Source organism: Orycteropus afer, unplaced genomic scaffold (assembly GCF_000298275.1).
Source record: "Orycteropus afer afer isolate SDZICR_OR568_19922 unplaced genomic scaffold, OryAfe1.0 scaffold00028, whole genome shotgun sequence".
Classification (NCBI taxonomy): domain Eukaryota; kingdom Metazoa; phylum Chordata; class Mammalia; order Tubulidentata; family Orycteropodidae; genus Orycteropus; species Orycteropus afer.
The window spans coordinates 8495420-8512544 of NW_006921615.1; the positions used below are offsets into that span (position 1 = coordinate 8495420).

Genomic DNA, 17125 nt, shown 5'->3' on the forward strand with positions numbered 1-17125 from the left:
CACTAATGCCGAGGATATCAATCTTTATGCGTTCCATTTCCTTTTTGACAACTTCCAATTTTCCTAGATTCATACTTCGTACATTCCATGTTATGCAGGGGAGTGAGAGTTAAACTTGTGGACTTGGTATCATAGTCGCAGGGGACATCAAGCTCAATTGTCATAACACAGTACACAAAACATTGTTCTACCTCCTACTTTGGCGAGTAGTGACTGGGATCTTAAAAGTTTGCAAGCAGCTGTTTAGATGCAGTGATGGGTCTCTCCTCACCAAGTGCAAAGAAGAGTGAAGAAAACCAAAGATTCATGAAAACAATTAGTTCAAGCAAGTGATACACGATGCAGTCCTCAGCCTGTATGACTATGAGACCAGAAGAACGATATGGTGCCTGGCTACCACTGTCAACCACTTGCAGGGGCATTTATGTAGGAGATCCTGAATAGAGTGGGAACAAAACTCAAAATCATTTGGGGAGGGGAGGAGGGACCAGGTTTGCTGGTCTGATAGAGTCTAATGGGACCTTGGAGACTAGCTGCCCTTCAGATCTGGAATTGAACCCTCACCTGTGGCTTTCCACCAAAGAAAAGACAGGCATATGAGGTGAACATTTATACTAGATAGATACACTCCTGGAAGAGAACAATCATGGGAGAATAGAAGGGCTGTGTATGCAGAGGGATATAGCTCAGGGGGCAGGGATGCATGGAGGGAAGGACACAGGGAAGAAGTGGGAGGGGAGCTGTTGCATTGTGGTAAATTGTAGTCAGTGTCATGAGACAAAGCGTATGTGAACTGCTATATGGAAAGTGAATTTGCTCTGTGAACTTTCACCCAAATCACAATTAAAAAAAAAAAAAAAGTTCAGGGCTCCAGGAGTATCTTTTGTATCTGTGTTAATTGGTTCCCCTTTTCTTTGTGGAAGAGGATCTCTGTAGTCTTTCTGCCTGTTCTGCCATCTTACCAGAACTGGTCTATTGATGCTGTCTTTGATGGTAGAGTTTACTCAAGGATCCACTTAGCTTGACAGCTCTATCCTTCACATAGAACCTTATGGTTTGCAAAATATTGTTTGGATTAGAGATTCTCAGAGTATGGTCTGTGGATATCTGATGGTTCCAGGGCACTTTTGAGTGTTCTGTAGGGTTAGAAGTCTTTTCACAATAATACGAAGATGTCTTTTACCCTTTTCACTGTTTTTTGACATTTGCAAAAGTGATAGTGGGTACAGCTCCTGGCATTTTAGCACAAATTCAGGCAGTGGTACCAAACTGTGGTAGTAGTCATGTATTGTTCACTGGTATGCATTTGTAGTTTTTTTTTTTTTTTAAACATGCAGTTTCACGTAAGACTTTTCTTGATAAATCAATAAAAATTAACTATTTTATTACTAATCTTTGATAAAATGGGAAGTACACATAAAGCACTTCTCTCTCAAAGTTTTCTCAAGAAAAAGCAGTTAGTTGAGTGATGTTTTGAGTTGCAATCTGAACTAGGTGCTTTCTTCGCACAAAACAAAAACACACTGTCGTCCAGTCACATCCAACTCAGCGACCCCCCCTTGGGTTTCCAAGGCAGTATTATCGTGGAAGTAGATTGCCAGCCTTTGTTCCAAGGAGTGGCTAGTGGATTTGAACCATCAGTCTTCTGGTTAGCAGTTAAATGCCTTAGGCACTATGCCAGCAGAGCTCCACTGCTTTCTTCAGGGAACGTAATTTTCACTTGGAGGTACCAAGGCGGAGACTTGGTATTTTCAGGTTTTTTTTTTTTTTAATGAACACAGTGAGCCTATTATTTCAAGAAAAACAACTAAAAGTATGTATTGCCAGTGATCAAATTTGAGTTTTTAATTGAAATTGAAATTTTGTAAAACATATCTGTCAGCTTTAAGCTTGACAGCTTCCCATTGCTTTTCCAAAGAGACTGTGTTGATAAGACTTTTCCGGTGAGTTTCTTGGCCACATTAGTAAGAATGTAATTTTTAAGTATTATATACATAACGTTTGGAAGATCTGATGGCTCCATAAACCCATATTTTCCAAAAGACTAATGGATACAGTATTGAAAAACAATGCGTGAGTGTTACAATCCATTTGTAGTGCAAGATAGACCAGTAGATTTAAGTTTAGATAAAATTTAATAATTTTAATGAAAAGGGTATTGATATGGTTTCAGATTCTAAGTTGTAACTAACCCATAAGAAACTACCACTTTTTAGGTTTTGGTGCCGTATCAAAGGAGAGTATCTATAATTACTTTAAAGTATATTAAAATACATCTCCCTTACCCAACTACACTTCCCAGATTTTCTCCACATACTTCATTCAAAACAACACAGTGCAATAGGTTGCATGTATAAATAGACTTGAGAATACACCTGTCTTCTAAAGCAATGCTACTCTTCTACTAATTTATTTTGTCTTTTGAAAAATGTAGTTACTTTTTGTAAAACATTAAATAATTACTGCTATTTTTATATGATTTAATATTTTTTAAATTTAAAAGTATTAAGTAAATACTGATAGATGTAACCACATAAAGTTCTTTTGCACCCTCAGTTTTTTAAGAGTGTGAAAGGGCTCTTGAGACCAAAAACTTAAAAACCGTTAGGTTCGACTTTTCTTTGTTTACAGTGTAATGTAATCTTTTATCTTTTTTTCTATAAAGCTTTGAGGGTCCTCTTAAAGAAGTGAGATTATTTTTTTACTTTTCATTTCCTTAGCAGTTCAGATAATTTAGCTGTATTTCACATGTAGTTCATATAATCAGACAGAGTTGAAACTCTAATTCCCAATTGAATCAGTTCTGGAGTGATTAGGTCATTGTTTAATATTCAGAAATTCGGTAAATACAGAATTTATTTCTGATTTTTTTAAGTGTTAGTCTTTCATTTTTCTTGTATAGAATATAGCAGAAACTACCTCTTAAGCAATTGCTTGGTTGTTTTTCTAGTTTTTGAATTAGATTAAATCTGACCCATGCTAAATTTTCATTTTCTGTGGCAATATCACTATGGAAGTAGATTGCCCAACCTTCCTTCCAAGGAGTGGCTGGTGGGTTTGAACCGCCTGCCTTCTGGTTAGCAGTCAGGTCCCTTAGGCACTATGCTACCAGAGCTCCTAGATTAAATATGACTCATGCTAGATTTTCATATATTCACTGGCTATAAACAGAGGATAAAGGAAAAGTATCTTGACATTCCTGCCCCATCCCATACTATGTTTTGAGTGCTATCATAAGTTGAAGGTGGAAAGGATTTCATCGATTTTCTATACTAAATTATGAATCTCAGATCATATTATGGAAATAACATCCTCTAGTACTCAATATTTAGAGTTATTGCCAGTGGTTACCGCATATTAAATTCTGAGTTTGGTCTCTGAAAGCCAGATGGAAAATAGGAGCCTGTCCCCTTCCTTTTGTATCTCAGTCAGCTTCCTTATGAAAAGGGAGTCAGCTTCCTCATGAAAAGAGTATTTTTTATATATTTTGGCAAATGTCCAGATGGCTTAAGAGGGAAAAAGTATTTGTGAAATAGGTAGAAAATCTAAGAATTCTTTCAATTCAGTGTATATGTAGCTGTAAACCTTAAGTCAAATTTTTTACAATAACGAGTTGTAAAACTAAAAATACTCTTTAGAAATCATCTGGTTTTACTGCTTCATGTTATGACTGTGAGGTTAAGAGACTGTACTAAGATTGTAGAGGCAGAATTACAATAAGATCTGGATATCTGATTTTATCTGTGTATATAATGTACTTTTATATATACATTCATTCATCAATATTCTTATAGTGTGGATTGGCAGACTCCCCCCTTCTTCTAATTTTAAGCCTTTAAGCTTAATTTGTACCAAAGGAATAAAATATTTGCTTGTTTAACCAACATTATTGTGTTACTACCGTCAGGATTCTTTATGGAACTCTGAATATCAGTTGTTTTCTTCCAGTGGCCTGAAGAAATAGATATTAAACTTTTAAACATAAAATTATAGGTATGAAGGTAGGCAGTATGAAATTCCCCGTCTATCATTTATATGTAAGTGAACAGTTTTAAATTCTTTATTTTATATGTGAAATCATTGACTGGACTTTTTTTTCACTCTTTCACTGCTTACTCAGTGTAAAGGAAAATAATGTTGATTAGCATCTATGTGAATATTTTCAAAGATAATAATTCCTTAAGCAATAAATCTGAGGGATGAATTAGTTCTTTTCTTACTTGAATCAAAAATGTTTTATTTCAGTGTTTAAAAGCAAGAGAAAAACCTAAATTTTACTTAATGCTATCAGCATTCTAATCTTCCTAAAATTTTAAGTTATGGCCCCAGCGATTGTGTTGTATTTTTTTATTCAGAAGCCAACTAATTGAAGAATACATGCAGTCTTGAAATGGGGCAAGTTTTAATGTATCTATTCCACATGGCTGTAGCGCCTATCACTTGGCTGACTTATGCTCTTCCATTTCCTTAGCAAGGACTCTTCCGTGGATTTTCATTCTCAAGCAGTTCAGTTTTTAACATAATTAAAGTTTCCGTTTCAGTCTCTACTTATTTTTACTGATATATACTATGTAATCCAAACTGAAGAATTATTTTAGGTAACTTCTGTGGATAATGTTATTCATGATGAGGATGATTATTTCTTCATGAATTTGATTGATCATGATTTGATTAATTATATTTTTACTTAGTAAAATAAAAAAAGTGATTTTTGAACTATATTTTTCATTTATCTGAGAAATTTTGAAACAGATTTAAAAAAAAAAAAAACAAACTGCTCTGACTTGTTCAATAGCAATTATAGCTAAGAGAAAATGATACCACAAAGCCAGACCTTCTTTGCTTCCTTGTCTCATATGGCAGGAAGTAGTTTAAAGTCAAGGAATTTATATACATGTGAAACTTTTCTTTGTTTTTAAATTTTCTCAAATTCATTCATTCTGACAGTTTTTCTACTGATGTAGTTTCTTATTCATTTACTCTACATGTATACTGAACTATGTGTACGAAACAGTAACATGCATTACTAACTCCTAATCTCTGGGGAGTTTTTTGAACATTATAGTATTTTTTGCATTCTTTTGGCCTTTCACTATTAAAGGTAAGAAAAGTGTTTATTTTCTTTTTTATCTTCATAAATACATTTAAGTAGATTCTGTATGTAAGTATGTATTTTAAAGGATAATGTTCAGAAGTTGGAGCACTGGTAGTGTAGTGCCTAAGGCACTTGACTGCTAACCAGAAAGGTGGCGGTTCAAACCCACCAGCCAGCCACTTCTTGGAAGGAAGGTTGGGCAAATCTACTTCCATAGGGATACTGCCTCTGAAACCCAAGGAGGGTTTCTATGAGTCGGGTCTGACTCGATGGCACATAACAACAACAACAACAACAACAGTGTTCAAAAGTAGTTATTGAAGTACATTTTCTTTTTAGTCTGTTTCCTAGTTTATGTTGAAAAAGATATTGTTAGCCTTTTAACATTTTTCTTAATATTTCTCAGAAATGTTGATTTTGGAGGTTTTTTTTTTTTTTTGTGGTCCGGTTTATAATGCTAATCACTTTCCTTTAATGAGTCTATGACCTTTGGGATTTTTATCAGTTTTATTACCAAGATAGAGGTTATTTGTGACTCTGGCTTATTAGGATTTATAAAGAAGATCATTTATTCTTAATAGCTATAATAAGCTTTAATATTACAAACTAACTTTTAATAACATTTACTGACTTCCCTGGGTAGTATAAATGGTTAATGGTCTCTGCTGCTAACCAAAAGGTTAGTGGCTCAAGTCCACCCAGAATCACTTTGGAAGAGAAGCCTAGTGATGTATTTCAGAAAAATGAGACCTTGAAGACTGTGGAGAGTACAGTTGTACTCTGAAACACATGGAGGCACTATAAGTCAGAATTGACAGTCACTGGTTTAATAACATTTGTTATACCCTTTTAAAAGCAGAATAAAAGACTTAAAAGATGCAGTGATTTTATATTCTTGACTAATATTGATGTAAAATTTCAATCTTGGTGAATACATTCAGTATGAGTTAAAGTTTCCTCCTTTTAAATCTTACTAACATTAGTTGTCAGAGAGGCAAAGATTATTCACAGGAACCTATAACATTTCATCAAAATTTTAGTGAAATGGGAGATATTTCAATGCATTGCTGTTTATTGTTCAGTGAAGAGTAGAAATTCTTTACAGTTCAGAGAAATCTGAGTATCTTTTATTTAGTCTGATCCTCAAATTCACGTAAGAATTGATATTATAGATTATTTAATGTGGATTTGTGGAAAGAAAATATTTGTGATACTTAAAAGGATTTTTGATAATAGTTTATTCCCTTTTACAGTGTTACTTAAACTGGTTATTTTCTTAAAGTAAATATACCAAAAGTCTTTTTAACATTCTTGTAATATATATGTCTGTACTTTTAAAACACCAGTTACTCATATTTTAGTTTTCCAGAAATTTTCCAGGACATACATCTTCCCTAATAATACCTTTTTTATATTTATACTGTTAGACATAGTGATGAAATAATGGATATAATTTCTTCTTAAAATATCAGATAGTTAGTTGATTGTAGTACTAAATAACAATTGTGAATATTCATTTTAATCCTATGATGAAGTTTCGCTAGTTTGAGTTACCAAATCTGATTGTTGGCACTGGATCATTGTGGTGAATGTTGTGCATGTCTTATTCTTACAGGTTCCAGTAAATGATCTTTGCCTGTCTCTCTCTCATGCCTATTAATCTTTATTCTTTTTGACTATCCTTATTAGCATTAGTAATTATTTTATTTCCTAGTAAATATTCTTACTACTTTCTTTTTTACCAAATACTTTCCTAATATTAACATTGATTTACTTGACTTCAATGAGAGGAAAAGTATTGATTGCATTTGTTATATAATTATTTGCTGAACATCTCATTATATATCTTTATACTACCCTCTTGAATTCCATCTGCAATACTAGGTTGCAAGTAAGAAGTTTTATGAAGGATATATTTTTAGTTATGTAAGGGGAGAGAATTATAAGCATAGTCATCTTTTAGTTTGACATCTTTTGATAGTAGCGTCTTAAAACAATTTGAAAAGTTTAATAACAAGTAAAAGTCCACTATAGTAGGCAGAGTTCCTGCTCTCATTAGTTAAATTGAAGTTGGTTTTTTTTAAAAAAGAAAAAAAGTTTGCTTTTTCTCCTATAGGCAGCAATGGATTTTTGCATGAACATGAACACAAAAGCAAATAGGAAGAAGTTGGTACGAGCACTCTTCATAGTTCCTAGACAAAGGTAGGTATTTTAAAAAGAGTAATTTGTTCATTGTTTTCTTCTGCAGTAATGGTTGTAAGATGAAAGTTCTCATTTCATTATCTCTTTAAATAGTACTTGCCTTTTGATTTTCTTTAGTCAATAGCCATCCATTCTATTATTAGCATATTTTCTAAAACTTGTTTGTCATTGATTTTTGTTCTTATTAGCTTCAATTGACATATTTGCTTCTGATGCTTCCTGTTATTTTAAGAAAAAATGTTTACTAGTAATAATAACGTAATTGCTAAAAGCAATTGTTTTACTTTTTTCTTCTGAGGAGAAAAAGTAATGCATAGGATATACGTTTTTGGGTGACATTTTATTTTGTGGAAAAGTCAGATTAATTCAGAGGTATTGTATATATATCATTCTTGCAATTGTGTTTAAATGAAAAAAATTCAAGTTTTATGGGTAATTATGATTGTTTAGAGCTAAGATAAGTAGCCCTGCTTGCACAGTGGTTAAAACACTTGGCTGCTAATGGAAAGTTCAAACCCACCACTTGCTCCATGGGAGAACGATGAGGCAGCCTACTTCGTAAAGTTTACAGCTTTGGAAACCTTACGGAGCAATTCTACTCTGTTAAGACAATCTGTCTGTAGGGTGGAGATGAGTCAGAATTGAATCAGTGACAGAGGGTTTGGGGTTTCTTTTGTTTGTTGTTTTGGTAGAGCTAACAAAGCCTGCCTAATGATTTATTGGATACACTTGAAAGTCACAGTAGTGTCTTGTAATTCAGGAAACATACTCAGTTTCAGAGAATTCTAATTTATCAAAACACCTACTTCCCTTGAAATTTCAGAATCACTCAGACTGTTGACCTTAGGAACCCTGAGAAAAGAGATTAACCTAATAATTTTTAATTGGATTATTTGTCTTTTTGTTATTGAGGTGTTTCAGTTTTTTATAAATTCTAGAGATAAGTCCCTTGTCATATATGTCATTGCCAAATATTTTTTCCCAATCTGTAGGTTCTCTTTTGACTCTTTTGGAGAAGTCTTTGGAAGCACATACAAATTTAATTTTGAGAAGGTCCAATTCATCTAGTTTCTCTTCTGATGTTTGTGTATTTTGGGTTATGCTTGGTAGTCTATTTATGCCATATGTTAGGGCCCCTAAATTTGCCCCTAGTTTTTCCTTGAAGAACTCTATAGGTTTAGGTTTCATATTTAAGTCTTTGATTCATCTGGAGTCAGTTTTTGTGTTGGATGTGAGGTACAGATCTTGTTTTATTTTTCTGCAAATGAATATCCAATTTTGTCAGCACCATTTATTAAACAAACATTCTCTTCCCCATTTAATGGGTTTTGGCCCTTTGTGAAAGATCAGCTAACTATAGGTCGATGAATCTATTTCTGGGTTCTCAATTCTGTTCCATTGGTCTTTGTGCCTGCCATTGTACCAATACCAGACAGTTTTTAGTACAAACCTAGTAAATTTTGTATTTATTCAATGAATAATTAAAAATTATTCTTAATATTATGATTATATATAGTTTACTAAGATAGATACTTCCCCAAAAGGTGAGGATTTTGAGGGATTTCACTGAAGGTTTCTTCAGCAAAGTTTTTATTTGGTCCATATAAATGAAGTTCTATTATATTGATTTTCACTTCAAAAGTAAACTGAGAGTGCTTTTTATTTACTAAAACTCAAAACTCTCTGCCATCGAGTCGATTCTGACTCATAACGATCTCTACTGGGTTTCCGAGGCAGTATATCTTTACGGAAGTAGATTGCCCCATCTTCCTTCTGCAGAGTGGCTAGTGGATTTGAACCCCACTGACTTTCTGGTTAGCAGCCAAATGCCTTATCTACTATGCGACCAGAGCTCAGTTTTCACTAAAACTAATGATACCTTAATAATAGTAAGATTTCTCAGTGAAACCAAATCATGAATTTCTTTCATATTAATTTTTAAATCATGACATTAATATACTCATTTGCTTTTTCATTTTAGTGGGATGAGAGAGAATTATCTAGGTGAGAAATATGGCACATGGGTGAATATGTTTACAATGTAGACTTATATACTACATTTCATCAAATCTAAAGTGCCATCAGTTATGAGGTACCACCATTACTTTATGTTCAACTAAGAAAATATTACTTCCTATTAATCTTAATAAGGCTTTGGTTGTGAGATCCATTGTATTTTCATGTATGTGAAATGGGAAAAAAATTGTTTATCTTGAATTGATGGAAATTCACATTTTTTTCTGTTGGTAACCTACTGCCATCGAGTTGATTCAGACTCAGTGACCTCCATAGGGTTTCCAAGGCTGTAGATCTATACAGAAACAGGCTTCCTCATTTATTTCCCATGGAGCAACTGGTGGGCTTGAACCACCGACCTTTTGGTTAGCAGCTGAATGCCTTAACCGCAGTTCCCATCAGAGCTCCTTAGAATAAACCAAAGATAGCAAAAATAAAAGGCTTAATCAACAAAAGAAACCATGCACTGATATTTAAATAGTTTGCTTATATGAGATCATCTTCCCTCTCTGTATTTTTCTTTTACCCTCCCCACTCAGGAAAAATGCTTGAAAACTGTATACTATTACTTGGACCTATGCTGGTTATAGGAGCTCTGGTAGCATAGTGCCTAAGGCACTTGACTGCTAACCACAAGGCTGGCAGTTCAAACCCATCAGCCCCTCCTCGGAAGTAAGGTTGGGCAATCCTACTTCCATAGTGATATTGCCTCGGAAACCCAAGGAGGGGTCGCTATGAGTTGGGTCCAACTGGACGGCACATAACAACAACAACAACAACATCATTCTGGTCATATCCTTTACAGCTGAGTTTATCTGCTTAGCTGAGCAGATGAAAAGTTGCAAATTAAAAGCAGTTTGAATTTACTATAACCATAGACTTGAAAGTAGTAGGAAGTGACAATTTGTGATTTGAGAGAAGGGGAAAAGTATTTTTAAAAAGAAGTAAATATTTAAAATGAGCCATGAGAGTTTATTTTTTTAATTGAGTTTTAGAGCCACGAGAAATAGACCACAGTCTTTCATACTGGAAATGTACACATAAAATGTAGAGCAGGAGAAAATAAACATGTTCTAAAGTTTATTCATTCATTAAATAAAATTCATTAAGGGTCTGCTGTGTACCATTTATTGTGATTAGTGCTAGAAATACAGTGGTGAATAAGACATACTTGGCTCTTGTATTCAGTTAATTTATAGGTTAGAGAAGATGACAGACAAGTAATTCTAAGCGTCCTTACCAAGAAGCAGTACAGCATGCTTTGGAATATCTAGCAGATAGAACTGACTGAGTTAGTTAAGGGAGTCAGGGAAGATTTCCTGGAGCAAGTTTCATTTAATCTCATTTTTGAGAAAGGAGTTAGGTAGACTAGGGATGGATGAGGTTAGGAAATGTGGAGAAAACAATTTTGATAGAGGCAGTAACGTGTGCAAAGGGCCAGAAACAGGAAAGATTATGGTATCAAACTATTAAAACCTCTAGACTATATACTGTATGCTTCAGGAAGAAGGCCTTTTTTACCTCTTTGTCCCTAGCACTTAGCACAGTGCATGATAGGTGATAAATAAATATACAACTTTCTGATCCTTGTCTCTCCATTTACCCAATTCTACTCCTCAAAACAGGAAATCACTGTCTCGTCCCAGCCTTGGTTCTTACATATCTTCCAAAAGCTTTTTTCTTTTCTTTTTTAAAAATACCATCTATAAGTAAATGTAATGATAAAATCTTACATTTTCTCTTTTTTATACAAAAGGCAGCTTATTATATGTATTGTTCTGAACTTTTTTCACTTAACAGTATATCTTAGAGATCTTTTTATACTAGTACATAAAGACTTCCCTTGTTCCTTCTTGTAAAGCTGTAGGGTTTTCTTTTATGAGTATATTATATTTAACCATTTCATGCATTCTGATCCCTTACCATTATAAACAATGGTATATTTTTACTTTCTCTCTCTTTTTTTTTTGATTATGTTAGCTAATGGTTTGTCTTTTACTTTTTCCAATCAAAAAACAAGCTTTTGGAATGATTGATTATTTATGCTACTGTTTGACTATTTTCCTGCTCCTTATTTCCAGCTTTTATCTTTATCAATTTATTCTTTCTGTTTTTTTCATTTATTTTGTTCCTTAGTTTTAGCAATGTCTGAACTGCCAGCCTTCTGGTTAGCAGTCAAATGCCTTAGGCACGATGCTACCAGAGCTCCTATTAGTTCTGACATGTGATTTCTGTTTTTATGTTTTAGGAATTTTATTGTTTTAGTTTGTTTCCTCTGTGATCCAAGAGTTGTTTGAGAGAGTTTTGAAATTTTGTTAGTAGAGCTATTTTTTCTTTCTGAGTTTGTTAATAACTCACATTTGTATTGTATTGTGAGTAAAGGTTGCTGTTATTTTTACTTTTTGGAATTCTCTGAACGTTCTTTGTGGCTTTATATTGTCAGTTTTCATGAACATTCTATGAATGTTAAAAGAAAAAAATGGACATATTCTCTGCTGAATGTATTGATTAGCTCTTTCTTATTAAATAACAATCTTATTAAAGTCTACTATTTTCTCATCCTTTTCCAGTCTACTTTCTTGGTGATCATAGATTGAGAGAGGTAATTTAATGGCTGCTATTGGTGCTTATTCATTTCTACCGTGATTGCAGCTTTTTGAATGGTACTGTGGTGTTACTTTTTGGCCTTATTTATACCACCATATCTGATATTAGGATTTGTCTGTAGTCCTTAATTTTTTTTTTTTTCTGTACTAAGTTAGCTTATTGAAGTAACAGGAAATAGCCATTATGGTTTGGTTAATAGAAGACAGTGTGTTGAAGGATGTAATTTGTATGTAGCTTTTACTCTTTACTGATATTTGTATATTTTATGTAAATATCAATCCATTGAATTGTATGAAAATTGCAAATTTTTGTGAGAGTAGATTTCTAATTTTCATTCATTTCTAGTGTGACTAGTGCCCTGTAGGCTTTTCTAAAGATCTCTGTTTCAGTAAAACATTGTCTTTTTAATGTCACTTGCTTGAGTGACTTGGAAAGCCTAAGCCTCTGTTTTCAGATCTGTAAAATGGGTATTAAGGAGAGAATTGAATCAAGTTGCTGTTACCTGGTTGGAACATATTTTTATTTGTTGATCTGAAAAGCATTTAATTTGAAGAACTTTTGTCCTTAACTTTAATGCATCATTTTACCCTACTTGTAAGATGTGGCTAGGCCTTTGAAGAAAAGGGCTTGGTCCTAGGTAGCTGGGGTAGAAAGATAGTAATCGAGTGCCCATAAGCCTCTTGTCATTCTGCCTGTTTCTCATCCCCGTCTTCTCAGTTCCCATTGCTTACAGACTTTCCTCTATCTTTTGAGTAAAAGAGATGACTGATAGCCTTCAAGGGGAGGGGTGAAGAGGGGGACCAAGAAGTTTGGGTTTAGAGTAAGCAACCTAGGTTAGACTCCTGATAGCTAGTTTGGAGGTATTAGGAGTAGCAAGCAACTCTTTGAGCCTTCTGGATTTAGGACTAAAGTGGGACATTTTAGGGAAATAGGGACAAAGAGATACTTTTTATCAACTCCTTTTAGGACCTTGCTCTCTCCTAGCCTTACTGTGTTACTGTGTACCTATACCTGTCTAGATTTCTTGAGACTCCTTTGGTAAGTTGTGACTTTCTCTTTCTGTGGTATTCTCCCTGCACTCCACTCCTTTTATTTTTTCTATGGCTGGAATCCCCTCTCCCATCTGTCCAGCTTCAGCTGACGAAAAAATGTACTAACAAACCTTAATTAGTTATTTAATACTTATTTGTGTGCCTACAACTGTGAGGCCCCAAAGGTATATATCTGTTTATAGTTGGTAGTAGAAATCTTAACTGTTTTACCTTGTCTGCATAGTTTGGTTTAGGGAAGATTGAACTGGAAAACCCTTAAGGTTCTTTGCAATTCTTTTTTTTTTTTTTAAATAGGCTATATTGAAATATATTCTACATATCATACAGTTCACTCTTTTAAAACATACAATTTTTAGTTCATAGAGTTGTGCAGTTATCACCACAATCTTAATTTTAGAACATTTTTTTTATTTGCTTGAAAATTCACAGAGCAAGTTCACTTTCCATACAGCAGTTCACATACACTTTGTCTCATGACATTGACTACAATTTACCACAATGCAACAGCTCCCTTCCTACTTCCTTGCAGTGTTACCTCTTCCCTGTGTCCATGCCTTCATGCACTACTGCCCCCTGAGCTGTCTCCCTGTGCATAAACAGCCCTTCTTTCTCCCATGATTATTCTAAGGAGTATATCTACATAAGGTACATGTTCAACTCATATGCCTGTCTTTTGTTTAGCTGGAAGCCACAGGTGTGGGTTCAATTCCAGACCTGAAAGGCAGCTGGGGGCTGTAGTCTCAGTGGTTCCACCAGACTGAATCAGATCAGCAAACCTGGTCCCTTTTTTTTCCCCTAAATGATTTTGAGTTTCGTTCTACATTGTTCTCCCTCTCTATCCAAGATCTCCTGCATAGATCTCCCTCCGAGTGATTGACAGTGGTAGCCAGGCACCATTCTAGTTCTTCTGGTCTTATAGTCACATAGGCTGCAGATCGCATGGTATACTAGTTGCTAGAACTAATTGTTTCCGTGAATCTTTGCTTTTCTTCATTCTTTTTTGCTCTGGATGAAGACAGACCCATCGTTGCATCTAGATGGCTGCTTGCAAGCTTTTAAGATCCCAGTGACTACTCGCCAAAATAGGAGGTGGAACAATGTTTTGTGTAGTATGTTATGCCAATTGAGCTTGATGTCCCCTGTGACTGTGGTCCTGAGCCCACAGGTTCAACTACTCACTCCCTTTGGGTGGCTGGCTGTGACCAAGAAGTGACTACAACCTTGTCCCTTGTCAGCTCTACTATACACCTGAGAATTCTTACATATCATACACTTATAGGACCATTGCTGCCAACCCTATACATGGTCTTGGGTACACTCCACCATTCCTAGACATAGCTAATAGTTCAGCCTGTCTACCCATTTATCCACCCATATACTCATGTTTGCCTTCACTGGCAACACAGTACTGTATGTGCAAAAGGGTTCAGCTTTGTTGTCTGTACCTCCCATGTACCTCTCTCTGTCTTCCTCTTCCTGATTGCCACCATGTTGATCACTCACATTTGGTACATAGGGAGGGGAGGTTAGGGAACACTGTTAGATAGGTAAAGATAAGTATTGATTTTGGTGAAGATAAGGGCAATCTTATAACATTTTTCCCCCTAAAAGAAATCCTGTATTCATTAGTAGTCAATATCTATTTCTTCCTTACCTCTCCCCTCTTACTCTTGACCCAAAGCAACCACTTACCTACCTATTTTCAGTGTCTACAAAATTTCCTATTCTGAGCGTTTCATACATATGAAATCCTAACAATATTTGTCTTTTTGTGTTTGGCTTCTTTCATTTAGCATCATGTTTTCAAGGTTCATCCATTTGTAGCATGTATCAGTATTTCTTCCTTTTTATGGCAGAATAATATTCTGTTGTATAGGTATAAGGAACCCTGGTGTCATATCAGTTAAAGTGCTCAGCTGCCAACCAAAAGGTTGGTGAGTCAAACCTACCAGCCGCTCCATGGGAGAAAGATGTGGCAATCTGCTTTCATAAAGATTTACAGCCTTGGAAACCCTATGGGACAATTTTACTCTGCTTTCTAGGGTCGCTGTGAGTTGGTATTGACATGATGGCAGTGCATTTGTATGGATATATCACATTTTGTTTATCCATTTTTCTTTGAAGGGCACTTAGGTTGTTTCTGTATTTTGGTTATCATGCTGTTGTGTGCAAGTTTTGGTATAGGCATGTTTTCAGTTTTCTTGGGTATATATCTAGGAGTGCAATTGCTGGGTAATACTGTAACTCATTATTTAACTTTCTGAGGAACTGCCAAACTGTCTTCCCCACTAGCTGCAACATTTTACATTCCCATCAGCAACATTTCAGGGCTCTGATTTCTCCACATCATACTGGTTATTATAAATTTTTTAAATTGTAGCCATCCTAGTAGGTGTGAAGTAGTATCTCATGGTTTTGATTTGCATTTCCCTAATGATATTGAACATTATTTTATGTGCTTATTGGCCATTTTCTTTGAGGAAATGTCTACTCAAATCTTCTGCTTCCTCCTTTTTTTGTATGCTCCATTTTCTATTGTTAAAAAATATATGTATTTACATTTAAATAAATATAAATATTGTAAAAATACATTTGCCGATTCAGCATCTCACGTGTATAGCTCAATGACTCCACTTAACATTCATCATGTTGTGCAGCCATCACCAGTACTCACTGCCAAATTTTCTATCACCATAAACAGAAACTCAACACTTCTGAAATAATACTCCCCTTTTCTCTCTCTCTTTCCCACTGTGGGTAACCACTATAAACATAGGTCTCTCTGTACTTACCTATTCTGGATATTTCATATAACTGATGTCATACATTATTTGCCATTTTGTGATTGACTGACTTCACTCAGCATAAATTTTCAAGGTTCATCCATATAGTAGCATGTATTAGGGCTTCATTTTTTGTTAGGCTTAGTAATATTTCAGTGTTTGGATATATACATTTTGTTTATCCATTCATCTATTGATGGACAATTACGTTGTTTTTACTTTTTGGCTATGGTGAATAGTCTTTGCTCCCTTTTTAATTATTTTATTTGTATTTTAATTATTAAGTTGTAAGAGTTCTTATATTCTGGGTACAAATATTATATCAGATACGTAGTTTGTAGATAACTTCTCCCATTCTGTGCAGTGTGTTTTCACTTTCTTAATGGTGTTATTTGTAGCACAAACGTTTTAAAATTTGATGGAGTCAGTCTTTATACTTTTTTTAAAAAATACAATTTATTGACATATAATTTATGTACAGTGAAATTCACAAAACTAAAGTGACATGGGTCAGTGCATTTTTTTTTTTTTTTCAGCCTTCCCTCCTACCCCTGGTAACCAACAAGGAAAGTTTCCTTCCATATATAAACCTTTCCTTGACTTTTTACAATAATGAAGTAATACTATATTTGTCCTTCTGTGATTGATTTAATTCACTCAGCATAATGTCCTCCAGGGAGCTCTGATGGCGTAGTCCCTAAGGCATTTGACTACTAACCAGAAGGCTGCAATTCAAATTCACCAGCCACTCCTTGGAAGGAAGATTGGGCAGTCTACTTCCGTAGAGATACTACCTTGGAAACCCAAGGAGGGGTCGCTATGAGTCACAGGTGACTCAACCGCAGTGACTTTGGTTTGGTTTTGGAATGTCTTCCAGGTTCATCCATGTTATGCGGTGTTTTGCAAATTATACATTATTCTTTTATTTTTTTATTTTGACTTTTTATTGTGGTGAAAACATACACAGCAAGACATTCGGCAACATAACAAATTCAGCTCAGGGACATTGATGACATTTTTCATGTTGTGCTGCCATTATTGGTATCCTTTTCCAAAATAGTCCACCACCATTAGCATAAACTCAATGCCCCACAAACAAAAGCTTCCCCTTTCCCCCTCCCTCCTACCCCTGGTAACCACTAATATGCTTTGGTTTCTATATATATATATTTTTTAATTGTGATTTGGGTGAAGATTTACAGAGCAAATTCATATAGCAGTTCACATATACTTTGTCTCATGTCATTGACCACAGTTTACCACAATGCAACAGCTCTCCTCCCACTTCCTCCCCATAGTTACCTCTTCCCAGTGTCCATCCCTCCATACACTCCTTCCCCCTGAGCTGTCTCCCTGTGTATAAGCAGCCC

General features: G+C 34.9%; 1 protein-coding gene across 1 annotated transcript in view; it reads left to right on the forward strand.

Moving 5' to 3' along the window:
* The window catches only part of UPF2 (UPF2 regulator of nonsense mediated mRNA decay), a 140602-nt gene that overhangs the window by 63536 nt on the left and 59941 nt on the right, over positions 1 to 17125 (forward strand). Inside the window, exon 7 of the mRNA XM_007935433.2 lies at positions 7212 to 7297. Within this exon, the coding sequence (XP_007933624.2) occupies positions 7212 to 7297 (86 nt within the window). The remainder of the gene's footprint in view (positions 1 to 7211; positions 7298 to 17125) is intronic.